This window comes from Musca domestica, unplaced genomic scaffold (assembly GCF_030504385.1).
Source record: "Musca domestica strain aabys unplaced genomic scaffold, Musca_domestica.polishedcontigs.V.1.1 4, whole genome shotgun sequence".
Taxonomy (NCBI): domain Eukaryota; kingdom Metazoa; phylum Arthropoda; class Insecta; order Diptera; family Muscidae; genus Musca; species Musca domestica.
The window spans coordinates 29,064,771-29,089,372 of NW_026712328.1; the positions used below are offsets into that span (position 1 = coordinate 29,064,771).

General features: G+C 36.1%; 1 protein-coding gene across 1 annotated transcript; it reads right to left on the bottom strand.

Moving 5' to 3' along the window:
- Window positions 1-144: 144 nt before the first annotated feature.
- Window positions 145-20,724, bottom strand: LOC101893090 (synaptic vesicular amine transporter). Its single transcript, XM_020038014.2, has 8 exons — window positions 20,137-20,724; window positions 15,244-16,014; window positions 7,601-7,704; window positions 7,375-7,537; window positions 7,245-7,285; window positions 6,877-7,182; window positions 475-834; window positions 145-415 (listed from the first exon to the last, which is right to left on the bottom strand). Exons 1-8 carry the CDS (start codon window positions 20,336-20,338, stop codon window positions 311-313), a joined length of 2,052 nt encoding a protein of 683 aa, XP_019893573.1. The 5' UTR covers window positions 20,339-20,724; the 3' UTR covers window positions 145-310.
- Between the last annotated feature and the right edge of the window lie 3,878 nt (window positions 20,725-24,602).

Below are 24,602 nucleotides of genomic sequence, written 5' to 3' on the forward strand. Positions count from 1 at the left end.
CATTGGCTGACCTCTTAAGACGAACAAGAATAAATTAGGGGCCGAAATTGTCATTAACCTGATTTAAAAAAAATAACCTTTTTTACCTCCATTTTTAATCGACATGGCACAACAGCTTTTAAAGGAATCCCTAGATTAGCTTTCTTTTGATTTTATTTCGAGATTCTTTTTAACATCAAAAACTGAACATTCATAGGAATCATATGGACATTGTAAATACATTCATACATTCTGACAATATTGCTATAGAAGAAATTATTTATTTAAAATTTACTATTTATGCGGAATACTAGAATAGTTTGGTGTCCATCTATTCATTTTCAACGGCATTATAAAGTTGTTTATATTTACTGCCTCGTCCATAGCTGCCACCGCTTGAGCTTAACAGCATTTCATGTTGTTTTTCACGTAAAACCTGTAACAACGAAGAGTGTGGTGACAAGGATTTACAATGAAAATCAAATTTCAACTTACCTTCGGATCGTATTTATAATAGAGATACACCAATATAGGACCATAGACAATATTGAAAATTCCGACGATTCGCATTAGCCAAACAAAGCCAAATGCCTGGGCCAATTCACCACCCAACAGTGGAGCCAAACAATATGCCAAACTGACGGAGGTTTGTTGTATGGCATAGACACTGCCATAACTTGACATAGAGTGGGCACTTCGGGTATCGGCTGTTTCCATTTGCTCATCTTCAGCGGATAAGGTGGCATCAACAAATGTCGCCAACAATGGCACAAGAGCGGCGTCAATAATTCCAATGCCTAGACCCAGACCAAAATGTGGCAAAAGGAGTTGGGAAACAGTTGTTGCCGTTGGTATCTAAATAATAAAAAAAGGTACAAACACAAAAGATACAAAACAAAATTTAAAGCCGCAGATACATAGAGGACAAAGGCACACACAAGACCTATATAAGGTCGGCCAGGAAGCGAATTGGTAAAAAATAACAATTACGGCAAATTTGTTAATTATCAACAAAGAAAAACAAAACGAAAAGGACAACATCATGTATCAGAATGTCGACTTTTTGACCCTTGGTGGGAGGGGTACTTGAGAGAGTAGACTGATATGGTTATTGGAATGCACAGAGTTTTGCCATATCAAAGGTTATACCTATCAATTATTCATACAGGGTGAGATAAAAAACTGCAACAAAGTCAACACCACAATTTTTAAATTGTTTTAAATTTTTTTTGAATGAAAACAAACCAGTAAAGAAAGTCCTAAAGTCGGGCGGGGCCGATTTTATGATACCCTACAACACTTTGCTAATTTAGTTGAGCTCCACTTAATAATTAAAAGTTTTTATGGGAGAATTCAATCATACACGCTATGATTATAATTATAATTTAAAGTTCAAAGGACCAAATATGCCGAAGCATTTGTATCTTTTAAATTCGGACTTGTATTGCCCATTTGGTGCACAATTAATTTGAAATCGGATAAAGATATATATGGGAACTATATCCAAATCTGAACCTATCTCGATAAAATTTGGTAAAGATATTTCTGAGCTGTATTTCATATATTTCCCTGAATATCGTTGTTACGGAGTGCATATTACGGTTGTGGGTAACAAATATAACAAATCGGATGAATAATATATATGGAAGCTATAGCTATATCTGAACCGATCTTCACCAAATTTGGCATACTAGCTTATAGACTCAATTCGGTCGTAAGTGCCAAATTCCATCCCATTTGGACAAATATTAGACGTTTGGTGCACAATAAAAGGTAAATCGGACGAAGTTATATATGGGAGCTATATCCAAATCTGAACCGATCTCGATAAAATTTAGCAAAGGTATTTCTGAGCTGCATTTGATATATTTCCCCAAATATTGTTGTTACAGAGTGCATATTACGGCGGCGGTGGACAAAAATAAGAAATCGGATGAAAAATATATATGGGAGCTATAGCTATATCTGAACCGATCTTCACCAAATTTGGCATACTACCTTCTAGACTAAATTCGGTCGTATGTGCCAAATTCTATCCCATTTGGGCAAATATTAGACGTTTGGTTCACAATAAAAGGTAAATCGGACGAAATTATATATGGGAGCTATATCCAAATCTGAACCGATCTCGATAAAATTTAGCAAAGGTATTTCTGAGCTGCATTTGATATATTTCCCCAAATATTGTTGATACAGAGTACATATTACGGCTGCGGAGGACAAAAATAACAAATCGGATGAACAATATATATGGGAGATATAGCTATATCTGAACCGATTTCGATCAAATTTGGCATACTTATTTTCAGGCCTAATTTGATTGTATGAACAAAATTCCATACTCTTCGGACTGATATTACACGTTTGGTGCACAATAAAAAGCAAATCGGACTAAGGTATATATGGGAGCTATATCTAAATTTTTACCGATTATCTCCAATTTCAATAGGGTTCGTCCTTGGGCCAAACAAATGTTGTTTGCAAAATTTCATCTCAATCGGATAATAAATGCGACCTGCATTTTGTTCACAAGAATACATGGACAGACGGACGGACTGACATGCATAAATCAACTCAGAAAGTGATTCCATACAGATCATCAAAAGGGACTATGGGTCTATCCCGTTTCCTTTTGCCTGTTACAAACAAATGCACAAAGACATAATACCCTGACCACCTTGTGGTGTAGGGTATAAAAATGTCGGAAATAACATCAAATTTTATAATAATGTAAACTGTTGGAATGTCCAAGGTCTGTGGCCAAAATGTTTGCGTGCCCAAGGCTTTGATACACCCTCCAGAATATTTTCGCAATAATATTCGGAATTTATTCTGATGCCTAGGTCGATTAATGCGAGCGTAGAGCGACCATCGGCTGTTATGTCGGCCCGCACCATCACCATGGCCGGCGCTTGAGTCCTGGTGGCCAACCGAAGGTGCACATTTTCAGCTGACCTCTTTGGCAAATAAACACGATCATTTTGTTTGTTTACAAACTGCTGGACAACGAATGTTTTCTCATCGGAGAAAAACAAATTCGGCAGTTCACCACTTTCGGCCAAGAGAAGCAACTCTTTAGCTCTTTTGAGTCTATTTCCTTTCTGTTGCGGTGTAAGTTCTTGCACTTTTTGGGATTTCAATGGCCTTACCCCGAGCTCATTTTTCAATATTTGTCGAATGGAATATTGCAATATATTCAGCAAACGAGCTATTTTTCGGCCACTACGACGCGGTTTTCGATCAAGTCGCTTCTTTACTTTTCGAACCATTTCTGCTGATGTTGCTGTTTTCTTCCGTCCACTTCCTTGACGTCGGACTACGCTACCAGTATCACGGTAACGAGCGATGGTACGAGACATAAAAGATTTATTCACATTTAAATGCTGGAGTACTCTAACGATAGCCACTTGTGGTTTTCCAGCCAAATATTAAGAACTATCAAACTATTACGCTTGAATTCCATCACGAATAACCTTTTTTGTGGAAATTTCTCGCCAAAATGCTTTCGTACGCTTGTGAACAACAGCTGTCGGACGAATGGCAGTTTCTTCATCTCACCCTGTATATCGACTACTTCTTTCACATTTTATGTGATATGTGATAATTTTTGTCAACTGTTGAAATGTGCGTAAGGTACCATATATAGCGGACCGAAGTACTCCACTTCATTTAATACTGATAAAAATATTGGTATGTGCAGAATTTTAAGAAAATCGAACATTTATTTCCGATTTTATGCGAATTATTAAAAATGATCAACTTTTGTGGGGAAGGTACCCGAAGGAATTGGCCGATAAATTTCATATTCACATCAGATCTCTGGTGGGGTGATGGTATATCTATCTACCTTTCTTTACACTAGATCTTGTTTTGGTAGAAATATTGGAGCTTGTGTGAAATTGTAAGAGAATCAGATGTTTTTTTTTCGCATTTTATAAGGATTTCGATTATTCAAAATGTTAACCCTTTGTGGGTGAGGTACCAGATGGAGTGGACCGATATATCCCATCCTCACACTCACACACATTTGTGTTAATAGAAATGATGAGTTGTATAAAATTTGATGAGAATCACATGCTTATTTCACATTTTATGAGCTTCATGGTTATTCAAAATTAGGACCCGTTGAGGGGAAGTTACCAGAAGTAGTGGTCCGTTCTATCCGTTGTTCATACCAGATCTTGCGTTGATAAAAATATTGAGATGTACGAAATTTGAAGACATTCGAATTTTGATTTCACATTTTATAAAGGTTTTGGTTATTCAAAATATTGACCCTTAAAGAGGAAGGTACCAGAAGGAGTGGTACATTATAACCATAAATCATACTAGAGGTAGTGTTAATAAAAATTGGAAGACAGTCGACCTCCTAATTCATATTTTATACGACTTTTAATTATGCAAAACTTTTACCCTTTTTGTGGGAGGTTCTGAATGGAGTGACCGATGTTGTCCACCCGATCTAGGACTGATAAAAATATTGGGAATTGTTTGTACAAAACTAGATGATCGTTTCTTGTTCCAAAAAAATATAGGGTAAGTGTACCAGTAGTCGGCACTTTTAGGCTTTTCAATATTTCAATCTTTCGACATTCTGAGTGAAATCTTTCAATTGCAGAAAAATAAAGTTGTTCAAATTCCATATTTTGTTTAGTTTTCGAAATAATAAACAACAATTGAATTTGTTTTAATTAAATTAGCAAAATTTGCAATTTTACCAAAATAGTAGTTTTTTGCCAGAAGTCGGCACCATTTTCCAATGCTCGGCATGTCTATTTGCCAGTAGTCGGCATATGCTATTTCATTAAAAAAATATATTATTTTGTATATTTTTTTATTTCAAATAGTATAAAACAATGCTGTAGTACTAATTCACAGTTTAACTAACTAATTTCGTTTTTAAATAGTGTTTTATTTAATTATCATTGTAAACCAAATATAGGTAGAAAATCAAGAATAGTATGGTAACCTTCAGTAACGTATGGATTTTCAATTAAAATAAAAATGAGATGAAATAAAAAAAGAAAAAAGTACCTTTCTTGTATTTTTCTTTTCTTTCCAACATTTTCTTTTTTAAATGCCACCGCTATCTAAAACGTCAAATAGCTGATTAAAAAAGAAACCTACCTAATTTAGAAAAGTTGGTCAAAAAGCACAAATAAAAGCAACTGCCGACTCAAAACTATTTTTTTATTTCAGTAGTTTTTGGATTATTTTTTAATACTTTTCTCAAATTTTGGTGAAATAGGTCAAAAATGACATTTTTCTACTAATCGGCACCTCCTGCCGACTACTGGCAAATCTCTTTTTATACCCTACACCACAAGGTGGTCAGGGTATTATGTCTTTGTGCATTTGTTTGTAACAGGCAAAAGGAAACGAGATAGACCAATAGTTCCTTTTGATGATCTGCATAGAATCACTTTCTGAGTTGATTTATGCATGTCCATGTATTCTTGTGAACAAAATGCAGGACGCATTTATTATCCGATTGAGATGAAATTTTGCAAACAATATTTGTTTGACCCAAGGACGAACCTTATTGAAATTGGAGATAATCGGTAAAAATTTAGATATAGCTCCCATATATATCTTCGTCCGATTTGCCTTTTATTGTGCACCAAACGTGTAATATCAGCCCGAATAGTATGAAATTTTGCACATACAACCAAATTAGGCCTGAAAATAAGTATGGCAAATTTGATCGAAATCGGTTCAGATATAGCTATAGCTCCCATATATATTGTTCATCCGATTTGTTATTTTTGTCCACCGCAGCTGTAATATGCACTCTGTAACAACAATATTTTGGGAAATATATCAAATACAGCTCAAAAATATCTTTGCCAAATTTTATCGAGATCGGTTCAGATTTGGATATAGTTCCCATATATATCTTTATCTGATTTCAAATTAATTCTGCACCAAGTGGGCAATACAAGTCCGAATTTAAAAGATACAAATGCTTTGGCATATTTAGTCCATTGAATTTTAAATTATAATCATAGCGTGTATGATTGAATTCTCCCATAAAAACTTTTAATTATTAAGTGGAGCTCAACTAAATAAGCAATGTGGTGTAGGGTATCATAACTTTCTTTACTGATTTTCTGTTCCTAACGTCGGCATTAAATAATATAAGAGAAAAATGCTTGATTATGTATGATTTTTAGGTTATAAAATGATCTTTAGACTGTTATTTACTATTATAAAATATTTCTGATTCCAAAAGTATTAAATTTAATTTACTTAAATCGATTATTAAGTTGACGCCACCACTATTTTTTTCTTTACAAACAAGCACTATCGCACGTGTTCGAAGACACTCACTGACGAAAACCGTTATTCTCTCGTAATAAATGATCGGAGCTCATTGTTTTTTTTTTACAGAAAGAGAGCAGAGAACACTGTTGACGTTTTTTTGCAATTATTTCATTATTTGGTCAATTCCATTTTTAGTTATTTAAGTTTAAATATCAAAACTACTGGGACATGCCGAACTTAGGCGCACTTACCCTATATTACTTTCTTAAAAATGTGGTCATTTTGTGGGCCGACATTGCCCATATCCCAACTCGATCTAAGTTTGGTAAAAATATTACTGTATTCCAAATCTCTTCGAGAGTTAAGGTGCGCGCTAGCCAGAAAGGCGGACGGACGGACACCCCTAGATCGACTCCAAGTATGCTAAAATGGATTTGGTGCAGAGAGACATAGTGTCTAAACGCCTTAACGTGTAACCTTATAAATCTACCCTGAATATAAACGAAAACATCTGCTTCGTCCAATTCATAAAATTATTATTGCTCTGTTCCAGAACATGCAAGAATCTAGTAGTTTTGCTAATTTTACATCTTGAACAGAGCATATATCGTTATATTTTCCATCAATGCTTACCAAAATCGATGATATGCCCACAAGCAGCAGCGATATACATGATACCTTAATTTGCCCAAACCTATAGGCAATGGAACCAAAAAAGTTCGTACCGACAAAATAGCCCACCGAATCTGGTATAAACACTGTTCCCAACTGCCATTTATTCGGTTTGAGGTTCGTCATTAACCACAGCGGTAAACATGGTTCCAATATTGCCATGGTCGATGTTGAGAACCATATGGCGATGACAATGGCCAAAATCATTTTACTTTGAAGCAGGGGCCTCCATTTGGGTTTTTGCTGTTGATCCACATCGACAATGACCTGTAGGAAATGGAGATGTTTTTTTTAAACAATATGGATGGTTTTTATTTTCATAAATTTACCTCCGATTGTACGGATAAATCCATTGTGACAAGTTGCAGACCTGTTTGGGTTGGAAAAGAAAAGTTTTTTTTTCAGTTTTCAAAGAATTAACCTTTTTTTTGCTAAAAAAAAGAAAGTTGAAAGACCTACCCAAATTAACAAAAATAATGGTTGATAATATTATGAAGGGTGCCGATTTTCCAAACAGATCGTACAGTATTCCACCAAATGGATAGCCAAGCAATACGCCCAAAGCAATGCTACCCAATATGATGCCCATTATTTTCGAACGACGTTCTTCTTCCGGGTAATGCTAAAAGTAGAATATATATATTTAAAAAAATGTGATGTCATTATATTCTGAAAATTAACCTACCTGAGCCACCAGACTCATGCCACAAACGCCAATACACGCTGAACCAATACCTTGTACCGAACGTGCTATTAATAGGGTGCCATAGGTTTCTCCAACCGCAAACACTAAAAGTACAAATTATTTGTCGGAAGAATACTTGCAAAATGTTTAAATGAAGCCTATGCCATATACAGAATGTTTCCGAAGGAGTTTTCTTTCTGGACGGCACCCAAAGCGGTTTTTATATTTAAGGCGCATCTAAAGTTCTTTATTTATAGAAGAAAATTAACTGGTATAGCCCATCTTTAAACTTAATCTAACTTTAGATTTAAAACGAATGTCTATCAAATTCTTAATTTCTTCCGAAGATACTGTGATTACAAGAGACGAACCGACATGGCTACATCGGATTAGAATATATACAATGTTGGGTCCAAAATGATTACTCCGATGAGTTATAAACGGAATGGCAAACATAATATATCCTCCGTGTTAGGATGGAGGTTTAAATATGTCAAGGGATATAACTTCAGACTGCTGTTATTTCTAAGCAACTCGTCCGACAGCTGTTAAAATTATTCCAATGAAAGCTCATTATATATTGTTTACAGGTGTACAAAATCATTTTGGTGAGAATTTTCCAGAAAAAAAGTTTTCGTGATGGAATTCAAGCGTGATAGTGTGATTTCTTTATATTTGGCTGGAAAACCACAAGTGGCTATCGCTAGAGCACTCCAGCATTTAAATGTGAATAAATCTTTTGTGTCTCGTACCATCGCTCGTTACCGTGATACTGGTAGCGTAGCCCGAAGTCAAGAAAGTGGACGGAAGAAAACAGCAAAATTAGCAGAAATGGTTCGAAAAGTAATAAAGCGACTTGATCGAAACCCGCGTCGCAGTGGTCGAAAAATTGGTCGCGTGCTGAACATATCGCAATATTCCATTCGGGAAATATTGAAAACTGAGCTCGGTGTAAAGCCATTGAAATTCCAAAAAGTACAAGAACTGCAACAGAAAGAAAATAGACTTAAAAGCGGTAAATAATTGCTTCGCTTGGCCGAAAGTGGTGGTGAATTGCCGAATTTGGTTTTCTCCGATTTGAAAACATTCGTTGATCGTGTTTGCTTGCCAAAAAGATCAGCTGAAAATGTGCACCTTCGGTTGGCCACCAGAACTCAAGCGTGTGGGCCGCCATAACTGCCGATGGTCGCTCTCCACTCGTATTAATAGACCGTGGCACCACAATAAATGCCGAATAATATCGCGAGAATATGCTGGAGAATGTATTAAAGCCTTTGGCATGCAAACATTTTGGCCGCAGACCTTGGACATTCCAACAGGACTCAGCACAATCGCACTCAATAATGCGCCTCATTTCCAGCGCACAATAGCCACCAAAATCTTCGGAGACCAATCCGTTGGACTATTGTGTCTGGAGTATTTCGATACTGTAGAAGAGGGAACAGGGAGGTGATCTGGTATAGAAAAATACACATATATATAGAATCTGCTACTTTTTTAACGAATTTAGCTCCCACTCGAAAACGAGGAAATATGCTTACTCATATTTTAGCGACATCGAAAAATTGAGTTTACTCGATTTTTTCTGCCCCTAAGAGCACTGCCGCTCGAATTCGAGTTAGTTTTACTCTTTATACAAATTCGAGCGAAGTTTTCAGAGGTCTGCTTTTATCAAAGCTTTCTTCCCATAAGTGGAATAACTCGAATAGGTCTGACACATAATGAAGACCTGCAAAAAGTCTTCTTCCTACATAGATTGTCGAAGGTCGAGGGTCTTTTGTCTATGAAACACTAAATTACAGATTTGCAGACAAACTGTCCGTTATTTGGAGTTATGTAGAGTTGCAATCCATAAATATATCTCTGTGGAAAAATAAGAGAAGGGTCTGCCATGAATTATATATGCAGTATTATCACTCGGTGTGCGGGGGTGTGTGTAATGTATTTTGGGCATAGCGTGCTTTTCTACATGGCAGCCTATGCACTTATGATTTGTTTATAATACGAGATGTTTCTTCTGTTTATAGAAGGGTCTTTCAAAGGTCTTCTGTCTATAGAAAATCTGTCAAAGTCCTTCTGCTATAGAACGAGTTATAAATTATCTGCCGTTTTATTTTTACCGACAGATGTATACCCTCAGTCAATGTGTGTTTATTAAAATTTAAAACCTGATCTTGTGTTGGTACCAGTGTTGCCGTTTTGGGCGTTTCCGTCCAAATTTGGGCGGAAAAAAGATAAATTTTGTGGTTTGGGCGGATTTTGGGCGGATTTTTTTCATATAGGGTACAAATTTATTTTTTCATTGTTCATTGTTTTTACGTAATTTAATTTTTTTTATTACTAACTGAATTTTATATTTTTTTATTGAGACGAATCGTTATTTATTTTATAAATTTTTGTTAAGTTTTTTAATAATATATATAATACATTTAAAAACAAGTAAGCAAAGGCTATAGTCGTGCGGGGCCGACCATGTGATACCCTACAACACTACAATATGTTAGACGCCCCCTCATGTCCAAATCAATTTTGGAAGATTTCGCTTTTGAAATTATGTCACGGAGCACTGCCCAGATATTACCCTTAGCATTTTGACCAGGGATATTTTCCCAATATTTATGCACTCCGTCGTGCTGTTAGTTTTTGTGGTCCATTTTACGGCTAAATATATTCAAATGATCATCCAAAATTCTTCCCTGTGCTTAACTATATTCTCAGGCGTGTCGATTTTCTTCAATTGTGTGATCAGGAAATTTTTTTCTGTTTTTGGTTCATTTAAACCCCTAAATATTTTGCGAGGCCCCTCTGTGTCTCCAAATTTAGACTCATCTATATGATTTGCTTGTCTACGATATTTGGCTATATTCGTCAACGAAAATAGCATAAAAAAGCCAGGAACATTTTGAGTTGCTGGTCCATTTCAACCCATAAATATATTGCGGACATCTTTGAAAACAATAGGCTAAGCCCTTCTGAGCCTAACCCTATCTTTGTGAAAAATTTCGTGAGGATCGAACGATAATTGCAATCTGTATATAAATAATAACCCTAACCTGTGTTGTAAAGTGAAAAAATATTACAAAACAAATACTTTAATATTATAAGTCAATTTGAAAAAATCGCATGCGATAAAAAAATATGAAAAAATAAAAAAATTTCGCAAAATCTATATGAACATCATTATTGGTATCATTTTATGCGATTTTTTAGTATTAATACTTCAATGCCACAAGGGCATTCTAAATTGACAAAATTTGTCAAAATCGCTCCAGCCATTCTGAAGATATAAGCATTCTAGCTGACATCCCCTTCCTTTGTTTATACACATTGTATATATTTCGCTGTATATATCCGACATATATACACTCGGCATCTACATAACGGTCAGAATTGATCTGTTCGTCTATTTGTGATTTCGCCGGCAGTAAAAATATTCGCGGATTAATGGAAAATTTGACTTTTATTTATCGCAAATGCTATGGTCTACTAAACCACTAAATATTACCCGATGACCATCAAAATTGGAAGGCTTCTGCCCAGCCCTAAGCTCTAGCCCCATGCTAACTTACGCTTCGATTGGTCTATAATTGCGACTTGTAGAGCAACTGCAAAATCAGGACATTTTTCAGTTTTTGGTCCATTTCAACACCTAAATATTATGCGATCATCTCCAAAAGAAATAGGGTTCTATTCTGACCTTAACCCCAGCTACATTCTAAATTTCGTGAAGATCGGGCCATAATTGCGACCTGTAGAGTGATTATAACTTAAAATGGACAGACGGACATACATAACTAGATCGACTCAGCTCGGCGAGATAGAAAGATCCATATATACTTTCCTATGTGGGAAACCAATATTTCGTGGTGTTACATAATTTTTGGCCTTTATTTAATGTATTTAGTACATTGAATTCTTGTATTATGTTATTTTTTTAAATATATATATAATATATATATATAACAAAACTTGAAGTAAAATAACAATAAAATTTTTATTTTCTCTAATGTATTTAATACATTGAATGCAATAAAACTTGAGTACCTTTTTTATGTATAGTGTAAAATTTTCAATAAAATTTACTTGAATACAAACTACATATAAATTATTCAACTTTTTACAGTTTGGGCGGATATGGTCGATTTGGGCGGTTTTTAGAAAAAATTTGGGCTGAAATAAAAATTTCAAACGGCAACACTGGTTGGTACAAATATTGGAATGTATGAAGTTTAAAAAATCAGATTCTTATTTCATATTTTATGATCACTTTGGTTATTCAACATTTTGACCACATTGTGGTTGAGTGGGCTGATATATTCCATTCTCCCCCCAGATCTGGTGTTCACTGAAATATTGGCATGTTTGAAATATGAAGAGACTTAGATGCTTTTTTCTCATTTTATGAGAAACTAGCAAGTGTCCGCTACTCAATTAGGTCTTTTTAGTACTCCAAATGCACAATTTGTTCTGTTTGGCAAAATATTTTAATAAAAACTTCATACACTGTACTAATTACTATATTAAATTATTTTCGGAAGAATTTCAGAATTTCAACTCTATACCTTTACCCGATACTAAATTTAATAACATAATCCACAGGAACAGCGATCCACAATTAGTATCATCTAGTATTTTTCGAAAAATTATAGTTCGCATTTGCAAAACCACAAACAGAGACCTTAATATCAATCTTCGGGGTTCCAGCTCTTTTTCTTCACCCAAAACCAAATTTAGTACCACATAGTACTTTTCGAAAAACTATAGTACATATTTCCAGAACCATCTGCATATATTAACCACAGACGTTTAGGCCACTCCTTAACCTAAAATGTAGGAATTCCAGCTCTTTCGGCTCACCTAAATCCAAATTTTATCAAATTTAGTACACATAAGTACAAATTTCCAAAACTTCTTACATACCCAAAACCTATACTCCACATTTCCAAAATTACTTTCGTACCTCAATCATACAATCCCATAGAAATCGCATTACCTAATTTGGGGATTCCAGCCCCTTCAACTCACTCAAATTTAAATTATACTAAATTTAGTACTATTTAGTACACATAAGTACGAATTTTCAAAGCTGCCAACATATCCCAATCCTACACTCCCACAATAATCCCAATTTGAAATTTCATTATTCCACTCCTATCGGTACACCAAAATACAAATTGTACCATATTTAGTACCATGCAGTACACTTAAGTACACTTTTCGAAAACTAGCTCCATATCCAAATCCCACATCTTATCTTATTTCGACATTTCAAAATGTCAGCTCTATCGGAAATTGTACCAAATTAGTACCATATAGTACTTTTCGTGCACATATGTACACATTTTGGACACTTCCTCCATATCCCAAGCCTACACTCCGCCAAATTTGAAATTGTAGTACTTTTCGTATACATGAGTACACACTTCCAAAACTACCTCTTTACATCGACTAAACCTTGATTCCCATATAAAATTTCAAGTTTTTACCTCTAACCGTTCACATGTTACGAAGTAGTACAAATGTAGTACATTTTAGTGTTTTTTCGTGCACTTATAGTGCAAATTTCCGAAAAACCTTTAGCATATCTATCATGCACTCCATCAGTGGTCCTCATTCCAAATCTAACTCTACTGCTTCCTCAAATAAAAAGGGTACCATTACCCACGTTGTGGGGAAGGTAGCAAGAGGAATGGTTTGATCTATTCTATCTTCACAACAGATCTCTTGTTAAAGAAATATTGAGGTGTGTGTAGTTTCCACATTTCGGGTTTTATGACCCTCATAGTTATAAAATTTGATCCTTCTTGGGGGAGGTACCAGAAGGAGTGGTCCATTCTATATGCTATTCATACCAGATCTTGTGTTGGTTGAAATGTTGAGTTGTGCGAAATTAGAAGGCAATCTGACTCTTATTTCACTTTTTATAAGAGTTATAATTATTCAAAATGTTGGACTAATATATACAATCTTCTCACCAGATATTGTGTTGGTAAAAGTATGGAAATGCGCGACATTTTAAGACAATCGGACACTTATGTCGCACTTTGTGGGGGAGGTACCAGAATTAATGATCTCATATTGTCCATTTTCACACATAACCTAGTATCGATGCAAATAGAGGGACTTTCAAAATTTTCATAAAATTTAATGAACCTATCTTGTTTTATAAAACAAATAAATTTCTCTAAAAATGTTGCCCTTTGTGGGGTGGTACCTCCCCCGATTTTAGTGGAAGGAGTGGACCGATTTTACCCATCTCCGAACTCAACCTAAGTTCATAATAATTTTGCGTTGCACCAAGTTTGGATACTCTCATCGAGGGTTGTCGTGCACACCAGCCAGCCATGCTAAAAGAGAGACATACGGACAACTCTAGATCGACTCTAAATGCGCTAAAACGGAATTGGTCCAAAGAGACTAAGGTTCTACAACCGTTATTTCGATTAGCAGAAATGGTTCGAAAAGTAAAGAAGCGACTTGATCGAAACCCGCGTCGCAGTTGCCGAAAAATGTCTCGTGAGCTGAACATATCGCAATATTCCAATCGGCAAATATTGAAAAATGAGCTCGGAGTAAAGCCATTGAAATTCCAAAAAGTGCAAGAACTTTCATCGCAACAGAAAGAAAATAGACTCTTAGTCTTGTCAAAATGTGCACCTTCGGTTGGCCACCAGAACTCAAGCGCCGGCCATGGTGTGGGCCGCCATAACAGGCGATGGTCGCTCTCCGCTCGTATTAATCGATCGTGGCATCAGAATAAATGACGAATATTATTGCGAAAACATTCTGGAGGGTGTATTAAAGTCTTGGAAACGCAAACATTTTGGCCATAGACCTTGGAAATTCCAACAGGACCACGCGCCACCCAAAAATTGTTAGAAAATTAGGTTCCTCGCTTCTTTTCCAGCGCACAATGGCTACCAAAATCTCCGAATACCAATCCGTTGGACTATTGTGTCTGGAGTATTTTGGAAAGCAAGGTTGGCATTAAAAAGTACCAAAGTGTCGATCACCCCAAGCAAGCGCTTTGCCGGAATTAGCCAAAATACTGCAAAGCAACATTCGGGCAGCGTGTGACGGTTTCATTGGCCGTAATTCGTGCCATAGGTGACCAATTCGAACAAATCTAAACTTATTCTGAAATTTGATGCTATATCCGACATTTTTTGCTTGCATTCAATAAAATTTGAAAAAAATGTAAAAAAAACAGTTTTTTTATCTCACCTTATACCCTTTGTAGTCATATGACTTTGGGTATAAAAACGTCAAATGTCCTTTATGTATGGTAGACCTGAGGTCTGCCATTTACATTAGACCCATCAAAGGTGTTCTCCCTTAAGAAACCCTCTCAAAGGTCTTCTCTCTATAAAGTAGAATATAAATGTCTTCTATGTATCGTATCTTCTTTCTTCAGAAGAACAGTACAATGATTTTATCTGCCAGACTATTCTATCAACAGAGGACCTGTCATAATGCCCATAAAATACCTGTAAAAAACTTTATGGAACAACACATCATTTAAGATTTTCTTAAAGGAAATGGCAAATATGTTCCGCCTTTCGAAGACGTGTTCAAGGTCTACTAAAGATCCATAGATGACCAATATATGGCCTTCTTCTTACATCTAAATCTAAATTACTTACCCAACGAAGAGATGAGCAGGAAAAATGTACCCATTACAATGGGCAAACGATAGCCATACTTGATCGATAAATTTCCCACAATTGGATTGAAAATCAATTGTACCAATGCTTTCATGGCCAGCAAGACACCAATGGAACCATTTTCACTTTCTAGCGACTCAGTGTCAATTTCACTCTGGCGTATGTTATAACTGGACTTATCATTCTTCAATTGTCCCCGTGATCCTTTGCTGTTATTGAAGAATTTTATGACATTTCCGCCATTGCTTGGGTCCGTTAGTGACGATGTGGATATCAACAATTTTCCATTATCATCCGTTGCCAAATGTATTAGTGAAAAATTAACCATCGATTTGCCTGGTATCGGATGCTTTGTCATGACATGCTGAACCGGCTGAGCATGTTGTTGTTGTTGTTGATGCGGGAAATGGTATTGCGAAGGATGCTGTGCAGTTAACGGTTCGGATTTTGTTTTTGCCACTGTTGCTGCAACTGTTCCATCCAGATTACGATAAGCCATATGTTGTGCTGATGCCATTGTATCAATGACGACAGGACCACCACTGTTATTCAACCCCATGCCGAACAATGGCGTGTTATTATTATTTGAGGACGACGAGAATGGTGATGATGATGCTGATGCTGATGCTGATGCTGACGACGACGACGATGCCGACCCAGTTGTTTTTCCTGTTCCTGTCAATGTGAATGCCGTCGGTGGCAGCAGCGTACGATTGTTTATGGTGGCAAGATAATCGGGCAAAATGGGCACTGCGTGTGTTAACGAAATCAATTTTATGGATGAACAGCAAAAACACGAATGAAAACATCCACAACCCCACAAGGGGTTAAGCGAGTGTGTACATGAGACACGAGAAGAAAGCGTAGGGTGGGGGAGAGATTGAGAAAATAATATGAAATTTTAAAACTTGTAGAATGAGACATGAACGTAATATTGATAAGTGCCAAAAATAGTAGTCATCACAAAAATACAACACATATTTCTGGAGATTATGGCGGTCATTACAAAGTACAGGACATGTATATTAGTTTGGGGCGTTTTAAGGTTTATGGCGATGATAAGACGGTATTTGTGAAAAAGTATGAAAAATTTTGAAACATTTTATATATTTAGATATAAATATTGAAAATTGAAACCCTTTGTGGGTGAGACACCACAAGGGTTTGGCAGATATCTTTAATCTACAAAACAGATCTTGTGTAAGCAAATCTGTTTGTATGTGTGAAATTTTTAAGAGAGTTGGATGCTTATTTCGCTTCCTTTGAGAGTTTTGTTTTTCAAAAACATAAACCTTATAAGGGGGAGGTACTAGAAGAAATGGTCCGATCTCTACCAGCTTCATATCAGATCTTGTGTTGATGGAAACATTGAGATGTACCAAGTCTGAATGGAATCTAATGTTAATTTTCGCGTTTTAGGAACTTCATGGATATTCAAAATCTTGACCCTTTGCGGGTGAGGTACCCGAAGAAGAGGACCGATATATTCCATCCTCACAGCAGATTATGGCTAGTAGAAATAATGTTATGTGTGAAATATGAAGAGAACCGGATGCTTATTTCGTATTTTATAATCGTTTTGGTTATTCAAAACATTGACCCTTTGTGTGTGCGTGGGGGGGGGGGGGGGTGTTACTACAAGGAATAGTTCGATCTCAACCATCTTTATAACAGATCTTGTGATGATGGAAATATAGAGATGTATCAAGTCTGATTGGGATCGGATATTAATTTCGCGTACTATGAGCTTCATGGATATACAAAATTTTGACTCTTTGTGGGAGAGGTACCAGAAGGAGTGGACCTATATATCACACCTTCACCCCAGAACTTGGATTAATAAAAATATTGTGATGTGTGTAATTTTAAGACAATCGGATTCATACTTTACTTTTTATAGGTGTTATAATTATTCAGAATGTTGACCTTTTGTGGGGGAGGTACTTGATGGAATGGACCAATTTGTCCAATTTTGGTACAAAGAGACTTAGGTTATTTGACCTCATCAAATGTTATATACCTCTGTAGCCATATGGCTGAGGGAATAAAAACGCTGTACGTCAACGATGATGGTGAAGAAACCTTTTCACTTTAAGGCATGGTTACACCCCACAATTAAAAAACAGCCATATTTTTATACTCTCCACCTTGGAAAGAAGGGTTTATTAATTTTGTCATTCCATTTGTAACATTCCTAAATATTCATCGTAGACCATATAGAGTATATAAATTCAAAATCAGCTAAAAATTCTAAGTCGATTTAACGATGTCCGTCTGCCTGTTGAAATCACGATACAGCCTACATTATTTAACGTAGAGCGTCAAAATTTAGCAGAACAATTTGTATATTGTCTATGATGGTTGGCATTGAGATTGAGATATACCGGTCCACGTTTTGGTATAGTCCCCACATAACGATACTTCCCGATATTCGGTATTTTGATGACTTTTGCCACATGTTTTAAGGGATTGTCTAAAAATTGGTAATTGTAGGTCTAAATGGGTTTTAGATCGTGTGGCGAAAAATTGTATGTATAGGTCCACGATTTGGTACGGTACCTGACGATATTCGGTATTTTGATGATTTTTGCACATTTTTTCACGGATTTATCTAAAAATTGGTATTTGTGGCGAAGCATTGTATGTGTAGGTCCACGTTTTAGTATAGCCCCATATAACGGTATCAGCCGATATTCGGTATTTTGATGATTTTTGCCATATTTTTTCACGGATTTGTCTAAAAATTGGTATTTGTGGGTCATAATGGGTTCTAGCTCCGGTGGCGAAACATTGTATGTGTAGGTCCACGTTTTAGTATAGCCCCATATAACGGTATCAGACGATATTCGGTATTTTGGTGATTTTTAAATTTTTTCACGGATTTATCTAAAAATTGGTATTTGGTCATAATGGGTTCTAGCTTCGGTGGCGAAGCATTGTATGTGTAGGTTCACGTTTTGGTATAGCCCCATATAATGGTACCTCCCGATTTTTGCCACATTTTCCACGGATTTGCCTAAAAATTGGTATTTGTGGGTCATAATTGGTTCTAGCTCCGGTGGCGAAACATTGTATGTATAGGCTCACGTTTTAGTATAGCCCCATATAATGGTACCTCCCCATTTTTGATGATTTTTGCCACATTTTCTAAGGGATTTGTCCATTGGTAGTAGTTTGTAACGGGTTCTAGCTCGTGTGCCGAAACATTGTATGTATAGGTCCAGGTTTTGATATATCCTTCATATAATTGATATTTGCAGTTCATAATTGGTCCTAGCCCGGTGGCAGAACATTGAATATTTAGTTCCATGTTATCCTATATCGCAAATGTAACGATACCCACCGATATTTGGTATTTTGATAATCCAAAGTCACATTTACCCACATAATTGTTTCAAATTTGGTATTTTAGAAGGTTGGATAGATGACAATCCTTGAAGTATAAAATTATCTATAGAGGTTCCCGTTTTAGTAACGGCCTCACTGCATTATGCAAACGGTCTTACAAGTTTAAAGTGAATTCAGAATTGAATTCAGATACTTTTATATAAAAAATGTTTTCTTTACCCTAAGGTGGAGGGTATTAAAAGTTCGGCCTGGCCGAACTTAATGTTTTTGTACTTGTTAGAGTTTCTAATTTCAATTTGGAATGGATGTTGTCTTCTTTACGATTTCCAGCGATTACTTTTTCTACTAGTTTTCTCTCAAATAACAAAATAAGTAAAACAGTTTAAAATAAGCTGTAAGTTCAGCCGGGCCGAAATCTTAAAAATACCGAATGTACCTGTTATATTAGGGTCTATACGACGACATGGACCTGTCATAAGCCATATGCGAAACTTAAAAAAATCTGTGAATAATGTAAAATCATCAAAATACCGAATATCAGGAGGTACCGTTATATGGGGGCTATACGAAGACGTGAACCTGTACAGACATTTTTTTGTCTTAGGCTGTAGTGTCCATTTCGAACTTCAATTACCAAATTTGAAACAATTCCGGTGAATAATGTCGCTAAAATCATCAAAATACCGAATATCGGGAGGTGCCGTCATATTGGGGCTATATGAAGTCGTGAACCTGCACAGGCAATTTTCTGTCTTAGGATGTAGTATCCATTTCGAACTTCAAATACCAAATTGGAAACAATTCCGGTGAATAATGTCGCTAAAATCATCAAAATACCGAATATCTGGAGGTAACGCTATATGGGGGATATACCAAAACGTGGATGTACATGGCCTATTTTCAATACCAAATACATTTGAGTGAAATTTTATTAATCTATTTCAATTCGTTCGGAAGCTAGAGTGATTTCCACAGACGGATAGACGAACGAACATCGCTAAATCGACATAGAATTTTATGCTGATCAAGATTATATATACTTTGTGGTGGCTAAAATGTATATTTCGAGGTCTTCCAAACGGAATGACAAACTTAATATACCCTCCATACTATGGTGGAGGGTAATTTAATCGACTTTAATTTCTGCCATCAGTTAAAAGGCAATTTTCAATTTTCGCTTCATACTTCTTTTTGGCTCGTATAAAATCAAAAAATTAACAATACTCTGTGATCGCGAAATTGAATTCGCGATTTTTATCACAAGCAATATTCGACTTTTACCCTTTTATTCCAAGAGCCGATTATTTGAAAGTGGGATTACGTGTCACTTATAAAAAGATTTCAGGTATGGGTTATTATTGTCAACTTTAGCAGATTTCCATATCATGTCCTATTTGTCATAAGGCGACACGTTACAAATTACTATTTCAAAATAAAATTAGAAACCTTATATAGTACGACACTGTAAACACGAATCTACATTTCATGAAAAGACACCAAAAAATATTCGCAAAATAAATTTACCAATTACTGTTAATAGAACGTTATCCAATAGCAAGGCCAAATAGACAATTACTGCAATCATGCTGCGATTTGATGTACCATAATTTGGACTAGAGGTACGTCGTTGATTGTAGGTCGGATTGAGTGTTGAGGCTTGATGATTATATTGCGATTCATTATTGGTAGTATTTGCCTCTTGTTTTGTTTGTTCGGATTCAGACATGTTTATATTCTCCTTCTTTTGTATATTATCTATTAAAAGCTGCACTGTAACTTAATTTAAATATCGTTTTTTATTTTTTATATCTGGTTTTAATTAAATTTTTTTAAATCAATTATCGACATATGCCACTTTGCTTTTATATTTACATTCACACGCACATGCTCAAAAACACTTGGACGAATACTCGCATACGTTGCCTGTCCTGGCATATGTGGCAAGTAAAGTAAACACTTGTTGCCTAAAAATATGCTTTAAATAAAACCACCATTAATAGAAATCTGTTATCGTTTCTTTTTTCCCCTGTGTTTGCCTTAATGCGTTTGTATGAGACAATGAACTGGTAAAGAATGTTAAGAGCGCGAATTCAACAGGTGTTAGCGCCACGAAGCTCGAGGCTGTATTGAAAAGTATCAATATGTCGATACTTCATTTTATATGGTTTTGTTTCTTTTCAACTGAACTGGCATGAACGACAGACGAAAAGCCAACAAACCGTTATTAACGTTGTATTATTCTCTGTGTTCAAGATTTGAGCGTATAAATGTGTATGTGTGTGCGTGTGTGTGCAAATGTGTATGGGGGGAGTCTGTAAGAGTTAACACTGTTCTGTTCTTCTGTACATGTCAACAATATTTCTGTCATTGTGTGAATCAGTGTATATAATATGTGCTCTCAGAGACGTAGTTTTTCCTGAGGAATTGTTGTGGATGAAATTGAGTTTTATGTTTGAATACCGAATCTAAGATGCATTCTACATAGAGAATAACTTTATGGCCTTCTACAGGGTAAGATAAAAAAACTGCAACAAAGTCAAACGCCATAATTATTTTTATTGAATAAAAGCAAAAAAAATGTCGTCCTCAAATTTTAGAATAAGTTTAGATTTGTTCGAATTGGTCACCTTTGGCACGATTTATGGCCTTCAAATGACCAATGAAACCATCACACGCTGTCCGAATGTTGCTCTGCGGTATTTTGCCCATTTCCTGCGAAGCACTTGCTTGAGGCACAATTATAGACAAATCGACGTGGCATTTTGCATGAAGTTAGAATTAAGGGCTGGGCAGAAATCTACCAATTTGGACCATATTTTGCGGGTAAAATAAACCATAACTTTTATGTAAAAATACAACAATTTCCAGCCAGGCGAAGCGCTTGCTTGAGGCGATCGACAATTTGGTATTTTTTAGTGCCAACCTTGCTTTCCAAAATACTCCAGCCACAATAGTCCAACGGATTCCATTACGAATAACTTTTTTTCTGGAAAATTCTCAGCAAAAAGCATTTTCGCTTGTAAACAATATAATGAGCAGTCACTGGAATAATTTTAACAGCTGGAAAATTCTCACCAAAATGCTATTGTACGCTTGTAATCAATATAATGAGCTGTCACTGGAATAATTTTAACAGCTGTCGGACGAGTGGCTTAGAAATGACAGCAGTCTGATGTTGGTTGCAGTTTTTTCATCTCACCATGTAAGTCTGATAGTCTTCAAATATTCGCACATCTCAATATCTCTACTAACCGAAGATCTGGTTTGAAGAATGGATGGAACAGACCACTCCATCTGTTAACTCCCCCACAACGGGTCGAAACTTCGAATAACCGTGAAGCTCATAAAATGAGAAATAAACATCCGATTCCTTTCAAACTCGACACATACCAATACTTTTATTAACAAAAGATTTGGTGTGAAGATAGAATATATCGGCTTGCTCCTTCTGGTACCTCCCACACAACTGGTCAAAAATGTTGAATAACTATGAAGCTCATAAAAAATAGCATCCGATTCCTTTTAAACCTAGCACATCCCAATACATCTATTAACACAACTTTTGCTGTGAAGATGGGATGTATCGGCTTGCCCCTTCTGGCGCCTCCCCCATAAAGGGGTCAAAAATTTTAATAGCAAAACTCTGATAAAATGCGAAATATGCATCCGATTCTCTTCAAATTTCACACATTCCAATACTTTTACGAACACAAGATCTAGTGAGAAGACGATTGTTATCGACCCACCCCTTCTGGTACCTTCCCACAAAGGGACTCAAGTCTTAATACTTATATTACTCACAACTTGTGCAAAAATCTGCGATTCTTTACAACTTGGTATATCTAAATATTTCTCTCAAGTCAAAAATATATTTTTAAATAAACGAACATTGGCGGAGGGTATATATCTGTTCGCAAAACTAACCGATACTTTTTAACCTGTTATTTCACAATTTGTTCACTTATTATTTTCAATATATCCCTTCAGAATATATATATATATATCCCTTCAGTGTGCGGACTTAAAAGAGAACTGCGAAGTAATATCCCATTAATGAGAGTTGTGATGACTGAAAATGTTGATCTTTTCTGGGGGATATACCAGTAGTAGGAGTAGGCGAATAATGACCACTTTTGTGCCTGATCTAAGTCTTATCTAAATATTACGTGTATTTAATTGATAATGTGTTTTTAATTCACCTTGCGTAGCCATATGGCTGAGGGTTTAATAATGCCCCTTGTCTATTTAAAAATGTGTTATTCCAGTTACCGTAGCGTATACGCAATCATAGTACGTAAACGCCACATCGTATACGTGATAACAGCAACCCTTAAGAATACCCAACAGAACACCCGCCACTGTTAACAAAACGTGCTTGTATTTCTCCAACAACCCAGCGAACCAATTGTAAAGTCTTAAGTTTTATCTGACGTGTCTGACTGACATATGTCAGGATATGGGTTAATTGTCTGAGGAATTTTTTCCCTCGTTGAGGAATTTTTTACACCCTTCACCATAGCATGGTATAAGTTTGTCATTCCGTGTGTAACACCTCGAAATATACATTTTAGATCCCACAAAGTATATATATTCTTGATCAGAATAAAATTCTATGTCGATTTAGCGATGTCCGTCCGTCTGTCCGTCTATAAAAATATTTCTAGCTTCCGAACGAAATGAAGTACATTGATAAAATTTTACACAAATTTATATTATGTCTGCAGGACTTTTGGTATTGAAAATGGGCCATGTAGGTCCACGTTTTGGTATAGCCTCCATATAACGGTACCTCCCGATATTCGGTATTTTGATGATTTTTACCACGTGTTTTGCTCGAATTTGTCTAAAAATTAGTATTTGTAGGTCATAGGTCACGTATTAAAGCCTAGGTCACGCAAACATTTTGCCGCAGACCTTGGACTTTCCAACAGGACTCAACACCATCGCACTCAGCACGCGCCACCCAAGAATGGTTACAAAATGAGGTTCCTCGCTTCATTTCCAGAGCACAATGGCCACCAAAACCTCCGGAAACCAATTCGTTGGACTATTGTGTCTGGATTATTTTGGAAAGCAAGGTTGGCACTAAAAATACCAAAGTGTCGATCAGCTCAAACAAGCGCTTCGCCAGGAATGGGTCACGTTTTGGCATATACCCCATACAACGGTATCTCCCGATATTCGGTATTTTGATAATTGTTGTGACTTTTTTCACGGATTTGTCTAAAAATAATAGGTTCTATCTCGTGTTGCGAAAAATTGTATGTATAGGTCCACGTTTTGGCATACACCCCATACAACGGTATCTCCCGATATTCGATATTTTGATTATTTTTGCCACATTTTTTCACGGATTTGTCTAAAAATTGGTATTTGTAGGTTATAATGGTTTCTAGCTCCGGTGGCGAAACATTGTATGTATAGGACAACGTTTTGGTATAGCCCTCATAGAACGGTACCTCCCGATATTCGATATTTTAATAAAAATTGGTATTTGCAGTTCATAATGGGTTCTAACCCGGTGACAATACATTGAATATTTAGTTCCACGTTTTCCTAAAGCGCACATATAACTATCCGACCCTTCGGTCAAAAAAAAAACACGTCAACAACTCCATATAGCTTTCGTTTTGAAACCGGACCGAATAAGCATCCGAAAACGGAAGTTTCGTGCGATTTCGGTTCGAAGTGCGACAGAATTCGGACAGTTTGGTTCGGTGGGAAGTTATAGATTTAACTCTTTTAAGAGTGTGTGTGTGTGCATGAAAGTGATGGTAGTGAATATTTTGTGTGTATGTATATTTGTCTGCTTCAATGCACTTACAACAGGCTGTATGTATGAAAGATAGTGTGTCTTGTTGTAAAACATATTGTAGGCCAGAATTTTATACCAACAAAAAACTTTTTTATTGAATCTGATTGAATTAAAATCCTTGTAAGGGGCTAACTATGTAAATAATGAAACTAATATCCTCAAAATATAAAAAGAA